The sequence below is a fragment of the Salmo trutta genome, chromosome 28 (genome assembly GCF_901001165.1).
Source record: "Salmo trutta chromosome 28, fSalTru1.1, whole genome shotgun sequence".
Classification (NCBI taxonomy): Eukaryota; Metazoa; Chordata; class Actinopteri; order Salmoniformes; family Salmonidae; genus Salmo; species Salmo trutta.
This window is the reverse complement of record NC_042984.1, coordinates 19122851-19140525: the sequence shown is the minus strand read 5'-3', so window position 1 is coordinate 19140525 and position 17675 is coordinate 19122851. Positions and strand designations below refer to the sequence as shown.

At 44.2% G+C, this 17675-nt stretch overlaps 1 protein-coding gene across 1 annotated transcript; it reads right to left on the bottom strand.

The window, feature by feature from the left end:
• Positions 1-1612: 1612 nt before the first annotated feature.
• LOC115165699 (XK-related protein 7) lies at positions 1613-17214 on the bottom strand. The gene is made up of 3 exons (XM_029718990.1): positions 16493-17214; positions 4679-4878; positions 1613-4097 (listed from the first exon to the last, which is right to left on the bottom strand). The coding sequence occupies exons 1-3, from the start codon at positions 17179-17181 to the stop codon at positions 3139-3141; spliced, it is 1848 nt and encodes a 615-aa protein (XP_029574850.1). The 5' UTR covers positions 17182-17214; the 3' UTR covers positions 1613-3138.
• Positions 17215-17675: the final 461 nt, after the last annotated feature.

Below are 17675 nucleotides of genomic sequence, written 5' to 3'. Positions count from 1 at the left end.
TAATTTCAGCCTAATCACCAATTTATAGTATAGGGATCTGTTACTTAATAGCCTGCTTTACCCAGAAGGTTGGTGATGATTTATATTGAATTACATTGTGCTGCAGATAAGCAAAAATGTGTACATTTGGCCCTGTACTCCAGAATTTTGGATATGAGATCAAATGTTTCATATATATCTGTTTTACTGTTGAGATATCACTTCATGTATCTAGTCCCCCCATTTTGAATAAGTTTTATTTGGAACAATGAAATTATAGTATATTAAAGTAGTCAAAAGTTTAGTATTTGGTCCCATATTCCTTGCACGCAATGACTACGTCATGCTTGTGACTACAAACTCTTGTTGGAAGCATCTGCAGTTTGTTTTGGTTGTGTTTCGGATAATGTCTTGCCCAGTAGGAACATGGTAAATAATGTATTGTGTCATTTTGGAATCACTTTTATTTGAAATAAGAATAGAAGATGTTTCTGAACACTTCTACATTAATGTGGATGCTACCATGATTATGGATAATCATGACTGAATCCTGAATAATAACGAGTGAGAAATGCTAACCTCCCCTGTTATTGGTAATGGTGAGAGGTTAGCATTTTTTGAGGGTGACTAGAGACATAAAGTGCTTTCATTTCTAAACAGTAAAACTGTTGTGTATGAAAATACCCTCACATAAAAGGTGACATTCCGTACTGTCACTTCATATGAAACATTTTATTTCAAATACAAAATGCTGGAGTATAGAGCCAAATGTACACATTTTTGCTTCACTGTCCAAATTAATACAGATGGGAGTGTATATGATATGGGAATGGCTGTTAAGTGAACCACTTTCAGTTGAAAATTATGATGATAAAAAATGTAATAATTTTCTGTAGACAACCTCACCTGACCCAATGACATCTGCCTGGGCTCAGGTGCCAGCAGCCAGCGGGGTAGTGTTTCATAATGTCACGTCCTGACCATAGTGAGTGTTATTTTCTATGGTAGATTAGGTCAGGGCGTGACAGGGGGTGTTTGTCTGGTTTTTGTATGTCTATGTTTTGGTTCTAGGTTTGTATTTCTATGTTGGTGTTATTTGGCATGACCTCCAATTAGAGGCAGCAGGTTGACGTCTCTAATTGGAGGTCCTATTTAAGTTTAGGTTTGTCCCACAGGTGTTTGTGGGTGATTGTTCTTCGTAAGGTTTATGTTCCTCCAGCGTCACGGTTTGTTGTTTTGTATTTACTTAAAGTGTTAATTGTTGCATTCGGGTTCACTGATTTAAATAAAACATGTGGAACTACGAAAACGCTGCATCTTGGTCCGCTCTTTCAAACAGCCGAGACACATAATCCACTGATCTACTTCTATATGAGACAGGATTTAGCTTTTTACCACTGGATAGTCTAATCAGAATAATCTGTCACTTTAGCAGAATGATTAGATCGATCTGTCTCTCCCTATCTGTTTGATTGTCTGCTTCACATTTAAACTATTCTATTGTATTTGGATAACTGCATTTACCTGACCTGAAATCTGGATTTATGTTTTGGATAATTAGCCATATTTTGGAGAACTGTGGTTGCATTTGGTTTCTGAAAACCACACATTGAAATAATTAATTGGTCATGGAGAAGGTAAACACATTGCTCTTTATTTTCCTGACAACAACATAATGAAAGTCTTTGTTCTTTTTTTTCTGCAGTCACCAGCAACAGTCTGGCTTGACCAGTTTAAGGCTTTCATTCTGGTATGTGTATTTGAGGTACAGCCCAGCCAAACCAGTATGGTTTGATGGATGAATCCAGACCACTGTATAAGGTAAGTTGTGGTGTTTATAAACAGACTCAACAGTTAGCACCAATGTGGAGCCGTGGCTTCATAGTTCTGTGGCTGTGTTGATGCTTCTGTGTGGAGATATTGTATTCATCTTAGTGCTAGCGGGATAATTGAGTTACCTGGACAGCATTTAAGAACTAAAGCTTCATCTTTCTACAACACAATATCATATGAACCCCAATGCACAACATACAAATGTGCACGAACACGCGCACACACAAACCTCATATACAAATGCTCCCAGTTTCAACCTTGTTTCCACTTCTCAGCCACATAAGGTTTCTGTCTTGCTCTTCTGGATTTAAAGTTGATACAATGCACTCAATTTTTAGTGTTAAACAGAACATTTCTTTATGGAGCAATGACCACCTAGATACACACGAAAAACACACTGTATCATCATCATGAAGATTGAAAGATATCTAAACTATTTTCTACAGGGCAACCAGAGTCCAGACAAGTTAGACATAATACAGCAATCCATGGTACTGTAATCCTGCACATTCAGTATCCAGCCTCATGTTTATTGTACTACACGAATGTTGTCATAATACCACACTAACTGTATGACAACAAAGTGTATTGAACATTCATCCCAATACATCTTCTCAATTTCTCTCTCTTAGAAATTGTCCTATGTATTTTAGACCACTTATTAAGGCTTTGAGATTACTTAAACATGCATAAATAGCTATGACAAATCACACACAGCAGTAAGATCTTCCACTGTCATCTTCAGGTCAAAATGTCCTGTTCCAGTAGCTCAATTAGACGGGTATGTATTAATCATGTGACTTATCTACTGTTATGGTGTATAATCCTAATAAATTAACAGAGATATTGTCATAGGTATTCATAAATGTTTAGGTATTGTCTCTGATGGTATTTGCCTTGGCTTGAGAGGACATTATTTTGGAGCACGTTCAATGAGGATGGTTTCCCTCTGATTGACAGCTATCCAGCTCCTCTTTCTGTGTCCCTCTGCACTTTCACTGATCCCTAACCTCTGACCCCTTGCCCATAATTCTCCCTGTACCATCTCCCTAACCGGAGAAATGATACTGACACGGCACCAAAATACAAACCTCACGTAGTCACCTACTTAGGCCACATCAGACATTGTCTTTCTATCCCAGACATTTGATGTGAAAACCTATGCACGCACCCCCTCTCACAGCCAGTGTATTCTTGATGCTTTACAGCACAGAGCGGGACTAGAGCAGAACTGATCCTCAGAGAGAGTTAGTCAGCTGTGTGCCACTGTGGGGCTTTGCAGGCTGGATGATAGCCAGTTGAGTAAGTAACTATACTCTAAGCGGTTCACACTGTGGTCTCATACTCCATCACCTCTGTGGCTGAGCCTAGACAGCGGTACTGGATCCTTGGCGTGACCGGAGCAGCACCCTCAAGCACCAGGATGGTTTTGCGCAGCCGGCGGTCGATGAAGTGGGCATCCCAGGCAGGGTACTTCTTCCTGGGCAAGTCTATACGTATGACTGGCCCTTCTGTCCTAGGGGCGAGGGGTGGGAGATTTGGCTTGACTCCTCTTTTAAGTGTTCGTACCAGAAACACGTCTGCATTAGCCCCTCCCATCTGCTCACGGTCTCCCCCTTTAGTCCTCTGCAGAGTCCTGGGGGGGCTCGCTACTACATCTGGAGGGAGAGAGGAAGCTGGGGAAAGGCAGGACTCCACTGCTACCTCCTCTGGTACCCCCCATCCCCACCCTGAGATAGGACCGTCAGGGTGCAGCAGGCAGTAGTAGACTAACATAAAGAAGGTGCCCAGAGCGTAGCTACTGGCCACCATACACACTATGATCAGGGCATTGAAGTCAGAGGTATGTGGGCCACGGTACACATACCAGAATGTGGTGAGTGCCGCATTCTCAATGAATACAACCACACTGTAGATGAGCATACGGCAGCGTGTGCGCCCCTCCCTCACGCTGAACCAACAGAAAACATACACTATGCCGACCATCATGTTATAGATGACCTCCTCCCATTTGGACATGCAGAAGTCTGTTTCGCCTTGAATGATCCAGAATGTCATGATGCACCAATGGGCCACGATGAAGATACCAAAGTAAAGCTGGAATACGGAGGCGAACAGGGCGAAGGCCATCGTACGGGCTCCGATGGTAAACAGGTGCCACAGGATTTGCACACTGACGGCCTTGTAGGACATGGGCAGCTTATCGTCCCGGGAGTCCCTCAGAACCTTCTGGTAGGAGGCGATCATCCAGGACAGTGACACCAGCGAGGCAGAGGCTGAGAGGCCTGGAGAAAGAGGGAGAGAGACAGGGAGAGGGAGGGAGAAAGAATAATTAAGATTGAGCAGGGTAAAATGTGCTGACTATCACGAGAACGCTGCTGAGTCTGTGTGAATCAGAAGGCTCTATTGTAGGTTATAAAGGAATTCTTTAGAGCAGGGATGGGCAACTTTGATGGGGGTGGGGGCCACAACAAATATGAACTCATCCTTACTGGGCAAGATTTTTTTTTGTTATATTAAGAATGGTGACTAACTGCGTGGATTGAAAATCTGGCAGTTGTGACTATGTGAGGTCATTATATAGGGGAGTTTGAGAGGGTGATATCATTAGTGAGTGATAAGGTAAAGGACTTACAGGAGCAATTAGGGTTAAGTGCCTTGCTCAATGGCACATCAGATTTTTCACCTAGTCGGCTCAGGGATTCAAACCAACGACCTTTCGGTTAATGGCCCAATGCTCTTAACCGCTAGGATGCCTGCCATCAATGTGAAAGTCACAGTCGATTGTATGGGGTAGTTTGAGATGGTGATGTCACTAGTAATTATTAAGGTTCAGGTCAGCATTTGTGTTCAGACCATGACTCACCCTGCAACGGGAGGACCTGGCTGGCCTGGACCATGATGCTTAGCTGCAGGACCAGCTGGGGGGCGCTCTTCAGGAACGACTCCAGCAGACGCAGCATGCTGATGTCAGCACTCTCAAACATCATGCGCCAGTAGAAGTGACGTCTCTCGTGGTCCCCACGCCAGCGACTCTGCACCCCCAAGTACAGGGCATGGACATACCTGTGGAACATCAGAGGGGAGGTGGGGGGATAGGGACAGAGAGGGAAAGGCATGAGTATCATATTAGAATTATGTCATCGTTTGTGCGAGAGAAGAATCTCCAGCTATCGAGAGACGCTCCATATCAATCTGTTTCATCCACATGCCAGCACCATCCCAAGACAGATGGCTCATTGCAGCCTTTAGTCCAGCCTAATTCTAGCAACTGAACATCAAACTCTCCAGACAGCCTGGGAGCTGTCACTCCATCCAGACAGAATAACTGGTAATGGTATGTCATCTCTTGGTAGAGTGCCATTGAGCGGGTCTGGTCACTTCATCCTTTCCTCTCCAGGCTACAGAAGTGATTGCTTTGACAATATAAAATTATACTTTCTCATTTGACCTCTCTAAATGTAGTTAAATGCAGGGACTGTTTATGTCACTTTATTACCTCTGACTGATTTTGTGGAAGAGAAGTGTTTCTCTGTGATGGCTAGAGGGATGATGGGATCATGGGACAGAAGAGAGCTCTACACTACAGTATCTCAATGAGCCCAGTGAACAAGGAGTTAGTATAACACTTTTTGTTCTGGTTTCCTCTGCCTGGGGATGTCATATACACACAGTACACACATAATTGCATGCTATAGTTGCCCACTGATGATTATGCTCATTCAAAGTAATCCAAAAGCATCCTGTTCTGGGACTCCTAACCAACTGTGCTATTTTTCTATTTTTTATAAACTTATTTTGTACATAATGTTGCTGCTACCGTCTCTTATGACCGAAAATAGCTTATTTTTCATTTTTTTATATATTTAACTTTTACCCCTTTTTCTCCCCAATTTCAGGGTATCCAATTGGTAGTTACAGTCTTGACTTATCGCTGCAACTCCCGTACGGACTCGGGAGAGGCGAAGGTCGAGAGCCGTGCGTCCTTCCAGCCAAGCTGCACTGCTTCTTGACACAACGCCCGCTTAACCAGGAAGCCAGCCGCACCAATGTATCGGAGGAAACACTGTACACCTGGCGACCGTGTCAGCGTGCATTGCGCCTGGCCCACCACAGGAGTCACTAATGGGAAAAAAGCATCCCTGTCGGCCAAACCCTCCCCTAACCCAGAAGACCCTGGACCAATTGTGCGCCGCCCCATGGGTCTCCCGGTCGTGGCCGGCTGTGACAGAGCCTGGACTCGAACCAGGAGCTCTAGTGGCACAGCTAGCACTGCGATGCAGTGCCTTAGACCACTGCACCACTCGGGAGGCCACCTGAAAAGAGCTTCTGGACATCATTTACATTTACGTCATTTAGCAGACGCTCTTATCCAGAGCGACTTACAAATTGGTGCATTCACCTTATGATATCCAGTGGAACAACCACTTTACAATAGTACATCTATATCTTTTGGGGGGGAGGGTAGGGGGGGGAGGGTTAGAAGGATTCCTTAATCCTATCCCAGGTATTCCTTAAAGAGGTGGGGTTTCAGGTGTCTCCGGAAGGTGGTGATTGACTCCGCTGTCCTGGCGTCGTGAGGGAGCTTGTTCTACCATTGGGGTGCCAGAGCAGCGAACAGTTTTGACTGGGCTGAGCGGGAACTGTGCTTCCGCAGAGGTAGGGAGGCGAGCAGGCCAGAGGTGGATGAACGCAGTGCCCTTCTTTGGGTGTAGGGACTGATCAGAGCCTGAAGGTACGGAGGTGCCGTTCCCCTCACAGCTCCATAGGCAAGCACCATGGTCTTGTAGCAGATGCGAGCTTCAACTGGAAGCCAGTGGAGTGTGTGGAGGAGCGGAGTGACGTGAGAGAACTTGGGAAGGTTGAACACCAGACGGGCTGCGGCGTTCTGGATGAGTTGTAGGGGTTTGATGGCACAGGCAGGGAGCCCCGCCAACAGCGAGTTGCAGTAATCCAGACGGGAGATGACAAGTGCCTGGATTAGGACCTGCGCCGCTTCCTGTGCGAGGCAGGGTCGTACTCTGCGAATGTTGTAGAGCATGAACCTACAGGATCGGGTCACCGCCTTGATATTAACGGAGAACGACAGGGTGTTGTCCAGGGTCACGCCAAGGCTCTTAGCACTCTGGGAGGAGGACACAATGGTGTTGTCAACCGTGATGGTGAGATCATGGAACGGGCAGTCCTTCCCCGGCAGGAAGAGCAGCTCCGTCTTGCCGAGGTTCAGCTTGAGGTGGTGATCCGTCATCCACACTGATATGTCTGCCAGACATGCAGAGATGTGATTCGCCACCTGGTTATCAGAAGGGGGAAAGGAGAAGATTAATTGTGTGTCGTCTGCGTAGCAATGATAGGAGAGACCATGTGAGGATATGACAGAGCCAAGTGACTTGGTGTATAGCGAGAATAGGAGAGGGCCTAGAACTGAGCCCTGGGGGACACCAGTGGTGAGAGCACATGGTGCGGAGACGGATTCTCGCCACGCCACCTGGTAGGAGCGACCTGTCAGGTAGGACGCAATCCAAGAGTGAGCCGCGCCGGAGATGCCCAACTCGGAGAGGGTGGAGAGGAGGATCTGATGGTTCACAGTATCAAAGGCAGCAGATAGGTCTAGAAGGATGAGAGCAGAGGAGAGAGAGTTAGCTTTAGCAGTGCGGAGAGCCTCCGTGACACAGAGAAGAGCAGTCTCAGTTGAATGACCAGTCTTGAAACCTGACTGATTTGGATCAAGAAGGTCATTCTGAGAGAGATCGCAAGAGAGCTGGCCAAGGACGGCACGCTCAAGAGTTTTGGAGAGAAAAGAAAGAAGGGATACTGGTCTGTAGTTGTTGACATTGGAGGGATCGAGTGTAGGTTTTTTGAGAAGGGGTGCAACTCTCGCTCTCTTGAAGACAGAAGGGACGTAGCCTGCGGTCAAGGATGAGTTTATGAGCGAGGTGAGGTAAGGGAGAAGGTCTCCGGGAATGGTCTGGAGAAGAGAGGAGGGGATAGGTTCAAGCGGGCAGGTTGTTGGGCGGCCGGTCATCACAAGTCGCAAGATTTCATCTGGGGAGAAAGAGGTCAAAGCATAGGGTAGGGCAATGTGAGCAGGACCAGCGGTGTCGTTTGACTTAACAAACGAGGATCGGATGTCGTCAACCTTCTTTTCAAAATGGTAGACAAAGTCATCCGCAGAGAGGGAGGAGGGGGGAGGAGGATTCAGGAGGGAGGAGAAGGTGGCAAAGAGCTTCCTAGGGTTAGAGGCAGATGCTTGGAATTTAGAGTGGTAGAAAGTGGCTTTAGCAGCAGAAGCAGAGGAAGAAAATGTGGAGAGGAGGGAGTTAAAAGATGCCAGGTCCGCAGGGAGGCTAGTTTTCCTCCATTTCCGCTCGGCTGCCCGGAGCCCTGTTCTGTGAGCTTGCAATACGTCGTCAAGCCACGGAGCAGGAGGGGAGGACCGAGCCGGCCGGGAGGATAGGGGACATAGAGAGTCAAAGGATGCAGAAAGGGAGGAGAGGAGGGTTGAGGAGGCAGAATCAGGAGATTGGTTGGAGAAGGATTGAGCAGAGGGAAGAGATGATAGGATGGAAGAGGAGAGAGTAGCAGGAGAGAGAGAGCGAAGGTTGCAATGGCGCAATACCATCTGAGTAGGGGCAGAGTGAGTAGAGTTGGAGGAGAGCGAGAGGGAAAAGGATACAAGGTAGTGGTCGGAGACTTGGATGGGAGTTGCAGTGAGATTAGTAGAAGAACAGCATCTAGTAAAGATGAGGTCAAGCGTATTGCCTGCCTTGTGAGTAGGGGGGACGGTGAGAGGGTGAGGTCAAAAGAGGAGAGGAGTGGAAAGAAGGAGGCAGAGAGAAATTAGTCAAAGGTAGACGTAGGGAGGTTAAAGTCACCCAGAATTGTGAGGGGTGAGCCATCCTCAGGAAAGGAACTTATCAAAGCATCAAGCTCATTGATGAACTCTCCAAGGGACCCTGGAGGGCGATAAATGATAATGATGTTAAGCTTGTGTATAAGCGGTGTATAATATTAAAGAAGTCTCGAGGTATTGCTCGCCTGAGGTAGAGTACCTCATGATAAACTGTAGACCACACGATCTACCGAGAGAGTTCTAATCTATATTATTCGTAGTCGTCTATTAACCACCACAAACCGATGCTGGCACTCGGACCACACTCAACGAACTGTATAAGGCCATAAGCAAACAAGAAAATGCTCATCCAGAAGCAGCACTCCTAGTGGCCGGGGACTTTAATGCTGGCATACTTAAATCCATTTACCTAATTTCTACCAGCATGTCACGTGCAACCAGAGGGGAAAAAAACTCTATACCACCTTTACCCCACACACAGAGACGCATACAAGGCTCTCCCTTGCCCTCCATTTGGCAAATCTGCCCATAATTGTATCCTCCTGATTCCTGCTTACAAGCAAAAACTAAAGCAGGAAGTATTAATGTCTTGCTCAATACGGAAGTGGTCAGATGACGCGGATGCTAAGCAACAGGACTGTTTTACTAGCACAGACTGGAATATGTACGTACCACCTCACTACCTTAAGTACATATCCCAACCAGAAGCCATGGATTACATACAGGCATCATCCGCACCGAACTAAAGGCTAGAGCAGCTGCTTTCAAGGAGTGGGACACTAATCCGGACGCTTATAAGAAATCCTGCTATGCCCTCAGATGAACCATCAAACAGGCAAAGCATCAATACAAGACCAAGATTGAATCCTACTACACCGGCTCTGACACTCGTCAGATGTGGCAGGGCTTGCAAACTATTACGGACTACAAAGGGAAACCCAGCCGCGAGCTGCCCAGTGACGCGAGCCTACCAGATGAGCTACATGCCTTTTTATGCTTGCTTCGAGGCAAGCAACACTGAAGCATGCATGAGAGCACCAGCTGTTCGGGACGACTGTGTGATCACGCTCTCCATTGCCATTGTGAGCAATACCTTTAAACATCACAAGGCTGCAGGGCCAGATGGATTTCCAGGACGTGTACTCGGAGCATGCTCGGACCAACTGGCAAGTGTCCACTGACATTTTCAACTTCTCCCTAATAATTCCACCACATTTACAGTTGAAGTCGGAAGTTTACATACACTTATATTGGAGTCATTAAAACTCATTTTTCAACCACTCCACAAATTTCTTGTTAACAAACTATAGTTTTGACAAGTCGGTTAGAACATCTATTTTGTGCATGACACAAGTAATTTTTCCAACAATTGTTTACAGACAGATTATTTCACTTATAATTCACTTTATCACAATTCCAGTGGGTCAGAAGTGGACATACACTAAGTTGATGGTGCATTTAAACAGCTTGGAAAATTCCATAAAATGATGTCATGACTTTAGAAGCTTCTGATAGGCTAATTGACATCATTTGAGTCAATTGGAGGTGTACCTGTGGATATATTTCAAGGCCTACCTTCAAACTCAGTGCCTCTTTGTTTGACATCATGGGAAATTCAAAAGAAATCAGCCAAGACCTCAGAATTTTTTTTTTAGACCTCCACAAGTCTGGTTCATCCTTGGGAGCAATTTCCAAACGCCTGAAGGTACCACGTTCATCTGTACAAACAATAGTACGCAAGTATAAACACCATGGGACCACGCAGCCGTCATACCGCTCAGGAAGGAGACGCATTCGGTCTCCTAGAGATTAACGTACTTTGGTGCGAAAAGTGCAAATCTATCCCAGAACAGCAGCAAAGGACCGTGTGAAGATGCTGGAGGAAACAGGTACAAAAGTATCTATATCCACAGTAAAACAAGTCCTATATCGACATAACCTGAAAGACCGCTCCAAAACCGCCATAAAAAAGCCAGACTATGGTTTGCAACTGTACATGGGGAGAAAGATCGTACTTTTTGGAGAAATGTCCTCTGGTCTGATGAAACAAAAATAGAACTGTTTGGCCATAATGACCACCGTTATGTTTGGAGGAAAAAGGGGGAGGCTTGCAAGCCGAAGAACACCATCCCAACCGTGAAGCACAGGGGTGGCAGCATCATGTTGTGGGGGTGCTTTGCTGCAGGAGGGACTGGTGCACTTCACAAAATAGATGGCATCATGAGGAGCGAAATTATGTGGATATATTGAAGCAATGTCAGTCATGAAGTTAAAGCTTGGTCGCAAATGGACAATGACCCCAAGCATACTTCCAAAGTTGTGGCAAAATGGCTTAAGGACAACAAAGTCAAGGCATTAAATGTCAGGAATTGTGAAAAACTGAGTTTAAATGTATTTGGCTAAGGTGTATGTAAACTTCCGACTTCAACTGTATGTGAGGAAACCATGAATAAGGTCTAGAGCCGTGCCATTATTCCGAATTTTAATTGTGTGCCCTCTTAAAACCTCTTAGATGTAAGGTCGCTTTTTAGTGGACCTGTGTGGTTCTGGTACCAGTTCTGTCTGACATTTTTGCTTATAAATTGATCTGTGGATATCGAAATGGCTTGCATTGAGCGATAGCCCTGGTTCCCACGTACACAGTCGTATTTTTTCTGAGCCCGTGTGACGTATGATGTGAAATCTGAAACCACTTGAAGCTGGGATGTTCCTCCTACCATTTAATTCGCTCTTCCGACTGTCCATCAACTCCTGGCTGAACCCTACATCACAGCCACTGACAAAGCACATGCCTGCAAGCATTAGGTCATAGCGCAGCAGGAGAGAGTGGTTTCATCATGATAGCACATTCAGAGATCGATTTATAGCCATTAATCAAAAATAATGAATCGATTTGAAACAAACACTTTCTGTTTGGCACAGACGGACAATATTAACATGAGATGAAAGGCGAGTACCTAGAGCTCTGTGATATGTTCACAAAGATGGGGGCAGAAGTTTTGATCAAGAGAGACCTTTAGAAAATATGCACATGTACTCTAACACTAAACATACAAATATGTATTTACATTTATAAGGCAGGTGAAATCTTATAGTTAGTCGTTTTATAATTTGATTATGCTATATTTAGAAAGTATATAAGTCATTTCAAGCCTTATTCATACAGTTTTGTTGAATAGGACATACATCATATCAAATATTTCATAGTTTTATCATATTTGTACTGTGTGCTTGAGCTTGTGTCCTCAGTAGTGACTAAACCTCTGCAATTTATAACTATTTTTACCAGAAAGGTGAGATTTTAACCTTTTCTTTGAGTATACAGCATTACTAGTTATTGTTTATGATAAATAATTACTTTTGGGGATTACATAGATGACATTTTCGAATACGTTTAACTAGATAATTTGCATGGATGAAATTTTGACATCCAAGCTAAGTAATAACCATATATATTTATAACTGCCACTTTGGTGTTAGTTTTCTTCAATGAGTAGCTTACATTTTGCGTCATTCTATTCCATTTACATTTATTTCCTCTGTCAAGTCTGTTTAAACAGTTCCTGAGGGTCTTAGTATTCGTGGATCATATTAGGCTAACGTTGTGCTATAATTTGGGACATGCAGTGGCGTGTATTCATGGATGCCAAGGGAAGCCAGGCTTCCCTCTGTATGTGTACAGAGACACAACTTTGGTCCTGCCGTTTCACGTCCCGCACCCATGCTTGCATCGTTCAACGGTCCCCCGCCCACTTCGCTTCTTTCATTATAAATTCATGGGCTTCCAATGACCACGTTTACATGCACACAGTATTCCGGATAGTGGCTCATATCCCACTTAAGGTCTTATTCGGGATAAGCTGTTTCAAATCAAAGTTTATTTGTCACGTGTGCCAAATACATCAGGTGTAGACCTTACAGTGAAATGCTTACTTACAGGCTCTAACCAATAGTGCAAAAAAGGTATTAGGTGAACAATAGGTAAGTAAAGAAATAAAACAACAGTAAAAAGACAGGCTATATGCAGTAGCGAGGCTATAAAAGTAGTGAGGCTACATACAGACACCGGTTAGTCAGGCTGATTGAGGTAGTATGTACATGTAGATATGTTTAAAGTGACTGTGCATATATGATGAACAGAGAGTTGCAGTAGCGTAAAAGAGGGGTTGGCGGGTGGCGGGACACAATGCAGATAGCCCGGTTAGCCAATGTGCGGGGGCACTGGTTGATCGGACCAATTGAGGTAGTATGTACATTAATGTATAGTTAAAGTGACTATGCATATATAATAAACAGAGTGTAGCAGCAGCGTAAAAAGAAGAGTTGGGGGGGGGGCACACAATGCAAATAGTCCGGGTAGCAATTTGATTACCTGTTCAGGAGTCTTATGGCTTGGGGGTAAAAACTGTTGAGAAGCCTTTTTGTCCTAGACTTGGCACTCCGGTACCGCTTGCCATGCGGTAGCAGAGAGAACAGTCTATGACTGGGGTAGCTGGGGTCTTTGACAATTTTGAGGGGCTTCCTCTGACACCACCTTGTGTAGAGGTCCTAGATGGCAGGCAGCCAATGATGTACTGGGCCGTATGCACTACCCTCTGTAGGTACTTGCGGTCAGAGGCCGAGCAATTGCCGTACCAGGCAGTGATGCAACCAGTCAGGATGCTCTCGATGTTGCAGCCGTAGAACCTATTGAGGATCTCAGGACCCATTTACCTTTGATATCCCACTCAGGAGTATCTCTGTATCAATGAATGAACTGAATATTCCTCAATTAAGTTCATATGGGTTAAATGGAATAGTATCTGAAATATGGAAACTGACTGTAGGCCTATAACCTCACATGTAGCATAATATCATATTAACTCCTGCAGAATTATGTATTTCTTGCAGTGAAATGATTTACATTTACATTTTAGTCATTTAGCAGACGCTCTTATCCAGAGCGACTTACAGTAGTGAATGCATACATTTCATACAATTTCATACATTTTTTTTTTTTTTCTGTGCTGGCACCCCGTGGGAATCGAACCCACAACCCTGGTGTTGCAAACACCATGCTCTACCAACTGAGCTACAGGGAAGGCCATGATACAATAAATGTTCATTTTGTCTTGGGAACAGGAGTGGAGAAATATTTATTTCAGCATCTCTTGAGAAAATGCAAGTGTAATGTGTTATCTTTGACACTGTTATGCAAGCAGACAGTATTTCAGCCCCAATATGCACCTAAAACAAACTGAAGTCTTACCAGAAACATGCTTAATCGTTTTCTCAGCTTTTCATTTCCCTAAAACCATTCAAACTGATGACATTTTGCACAGGACCAATCTTCCCACTGTTTTGGAATTAGTGAGCTTTCTCCCCGGTCCCTAAACGAAATATACAACTTTACTGGTGTTAATTACATTACTAATGTATTAATTATATCAATGTAAAACATTATTCTGGTGAGAACTACTTTATTTAGTCTTCTGGTGCAAGAAGTTATGACAAAAGAGAAGCTGCATGTATCTAACTATAGTTGACAAACAAATGGTCTACCAAATGCAGGGGCGGAAATCCCGGGGGGGACGGGGGGGACACGACCCCCCCATCCTGGGAAAAATATGATTTGTCCCCCCCAATATATCACTGAAACATAACTATGTAATTTAAATAATATTAATAATACGCAAAGAAAGCAATTGTGCTGATTATAGACACTTAATAGCGCGTTTTTAAGTTTCAAAAGATTGCAACCCCCCCACCCTTTGCCTCACAATGGTTTGATCCACTGCCAGTTCCTTAACTTGCTAGGTAACAGAGAGGTCGTATCTACTGTCTGAAAGGCACTCAATGCACGTAACTGACGGGAGGTTCATCCAGTCAATCGCACACACACACTAGCTGAATATGCAGAGCTAGCGCGCAAATATTAACTATTAAGCTAGCTAGTACCTATTCCATTTATGTGGCGTCGTCAAAGATGGAATCAGCATGCAGATGATGTAAGTTAGTGCTTCAAAGTCCCTGTGATAAGGTTAGCGATAAACTGAAATCCAAACTGAACAGAACTACACTCTCTTCTACCATTGTCTTAAATATATTTAATGGTCTCGTTGCAAAAGCTAAATTGTCGCAAGTGAACTTTTATTTATTTATTTTATTTCACCTTTATTTAACCCGGGTAGCAAAGATTATAGCAAACACCACTGAAACTGAATTGGTGCTCGCTAGCTTTGCAAATTCAGCTATTGTTGGAAGCCAGCCAATATGAAACAAACTATTAAAATTACAAAAGGTTGCAGCATATGTTGTGTAAATGGTGAACTCATACAGCTGTCAACTCTTGTCATTTTAATCCGTTTCACATTTGCTAGCTACCTTTTAGATCTAAGCCCAAATAGAATGATTGAAGATGATAGAAGCCCATCTCCTACTGTAAATAACCTACACACTGTGTGTGTAGCCAGCCAGCCAGCCAGGTAGAAAAATGGCAGAAAAATAAAAGATGGACATCAGAGTATTTTTCAGTACACCAGCAAAGTAAGAACCCTAGTAGCCTAATATCTCAAAGACTAGTTGATAAAATGTTCATAAGAAAGAAATGAAATTCTAATGGAAATGTTTCACAATGATGTCATTAGGCAGAGCAGGCAACAGATGGCACACAGACAGCAGAGTTGGGGACAGATATGCAGGGACAGACTGGCAGAGACAGGGAGTCTCAGGTAAGTTTGTTGAGTCTTTGTTTGGCAACATTATGAAAGGTTCTCAATTTTTTTGACTTGTAAAATAGGAACATAATTGGAAAATGCCATGGATACCCCCACTCTCAACTTAAACTGGTGACTGAACTAAGATTTGTTAAAGGCAATGGTATTGCTGTTGTGATTAGTTGTGTAGTTTTGGGTACCGGTAGTTAGGAGTACGGCAAACACCTTATTTCTTTGGTTCCTCAATATACATTTACCATATTACAATGTAGGCTATGTGTTACAGCACTACTTTTGGTGTCCCCCTCAGGAATTGCTCTTGAGAAAATGTCTTGTAATTGTCCCCTCCAAAGTTGATATCAGATTTTCGCCCCTGACCAAATGTCGGAAATTATAAGCAGAAAGTTGTCTAAATTAAGGGTGAAAGTAGCCAGTAGGCAATACTGTCCATTACGGAGTGTCAGCAAAATACATCATTATGGAATTATGGTGGGTCCAACTGTGCAGGTAGACTACTTTTTGAAGTGATTTGTTTGACAATCAGATGAAAACATCATAACACAACACCAATGATATGCGAGCTTGTGCAGACCCAGAAAAAACCCAGTAAAGGAGATAAGACTTGTACATGCCACAGTATCCCGTCTAAAATCAGCATATCCCTGGCATTTTATACGGGTTTCTCAAAACTGAGATACGAGCCTTTTTCGGGTTATTGTAAACGGAATATGATGATTATGTGTCAACTCCAAAACAGAATACTTGAGAATCCATAATAATAACGGGATATTGGTGTGCATGTGAACGTTGACATTGTTTCATCGACCCCAACGTGCTATGTGGACCTCTTCTATAAATCTGAATACGTATTACTGAGAAGTGTGTAGGATAGGCGTAAATTCCTAAATCGGAATCGGCCCTATTGTGAATACAGTAGCCTTCTCTCTGGATGAGTTTAAAATCGTTTAACAATTAGGTCAAGATTGAGCTGTTAAAACAAACCCAGACATCGTAGTCTAGTAGGGCTACTAGGGCTTTTAGAATGCTTTGCTCACCATCTTAACAGAACCCTGTCACACACACGCTCAAGCCAGTACAGTATCCGTATATGAGAGAGCATGGGTGATCTTACCTCCAGACCTGTGCTAGCTGAAATATATGGACGAAGCATTGAAAGAGCCACATAAAGGCTCTGCAGCAACCCCGGGCTCCTCCCATAGTGCCCGTCTTAGGCAATTTCCCGAACTCAGCATCGCGGCCAGCGCCCGGTTGATCGCTGTCCTTGGTGGTGAAATGGCTCTCGGCGCCCGATGCTGCGACCGCTGCTGCGGCTGTGCTACTGTCGTTGGTATCCGAATAATCATAGGCGAACCACCTAAAACTCAACACCTGAACCACCACAGATGGGACAATCACGAAGACCAGTGTCAATGCAAACCACCAGTAGTTCCGGCTGAGGTAGTAATCCGCTGCCAGCCACAGGTCTGAGGCCCCGTCCGAAAAGAACACCAAAAGGGCACAAAGCGTCCAACTGCAGTCGAGGAGCGAGTAGCGCTTCCTATCAGGGTGGCACTGAGGCGAACGTTGATCTGAACCGGGCAGGCACTCGGGCAGGATGTCATTTCGCAACGAGACGGGTGCACCATCAGATTTAGCGGCCATGTTTGTTGTAGAAAAGAGAGTGGGTAAGGGAGATGGGAAAATTATGGAAGGGAGGAGGGGGTCGCGTATGTGTGTGTGTGAATGCATGCGTGTGTGGGGGAGAAAGGAAGGGAGGAATAAAAGGCGAAGGGAGGTAGGAAAGCGAAAACGATATTTCATAAAAAATCCTGACAAAAATGTGATTGATTTAGCTCTACCATATAACGGAAATGAAATGTGAAATTTTAGCAAGCTAGATCATAAGATTAATAATTGTGCGGTTTTATTAAATACTGCATTTGCACTGGCAGGGGAGCCATGACGAAACAGTTGGACGTTCCATCAGTGCCGAACCGAACAATACTGAGATGGCCGTTATGAGAACACATATCAGATGTTAAAATGTCAATTTACTATTATTTATTATGAAATTAATTATATGGAGGCTGTGCTTGTTGGTGCTGACATCTTCAGGACAGGAATACCGGTTTACTTAACGGAGGAATAAACACACATGTTCATCATTGGTGTCTTAACCAGAACCGGGGAGAATGCACTTTATTTATTTTCGCACATGCGCAGTCATACATCTCTCATAGGGCATGACTGTACCAGTGTAAGAACACAACTCAACAACATATTAGTCCACATGCCAACACCCCCACTTGCTCTTA

Coding starts and splice junctions, on each gene's coding strand:
- LOC115165699 (XM_029718990.1), bottom strand. CDS start 17,181: ATGAAATATCGTTTTCGCTTTCCTACCTCCCTTCGCCTTTTATTCCTC. Junction 4,879..16,492: donor CAGCTAGCACAGGTCTGGAG/GTAAGATCACCC, acceptor GATGTTCCACAG/GTATGTCCATGCCCTGTACT. Junction 4,098..4,678: donor CCAGGTCCTCCCGTTGCAGG/GTGAGTCATGGT, acceptor CTCTTTCTCCAG/GCCTCTCAGCCTCTGCCTCG.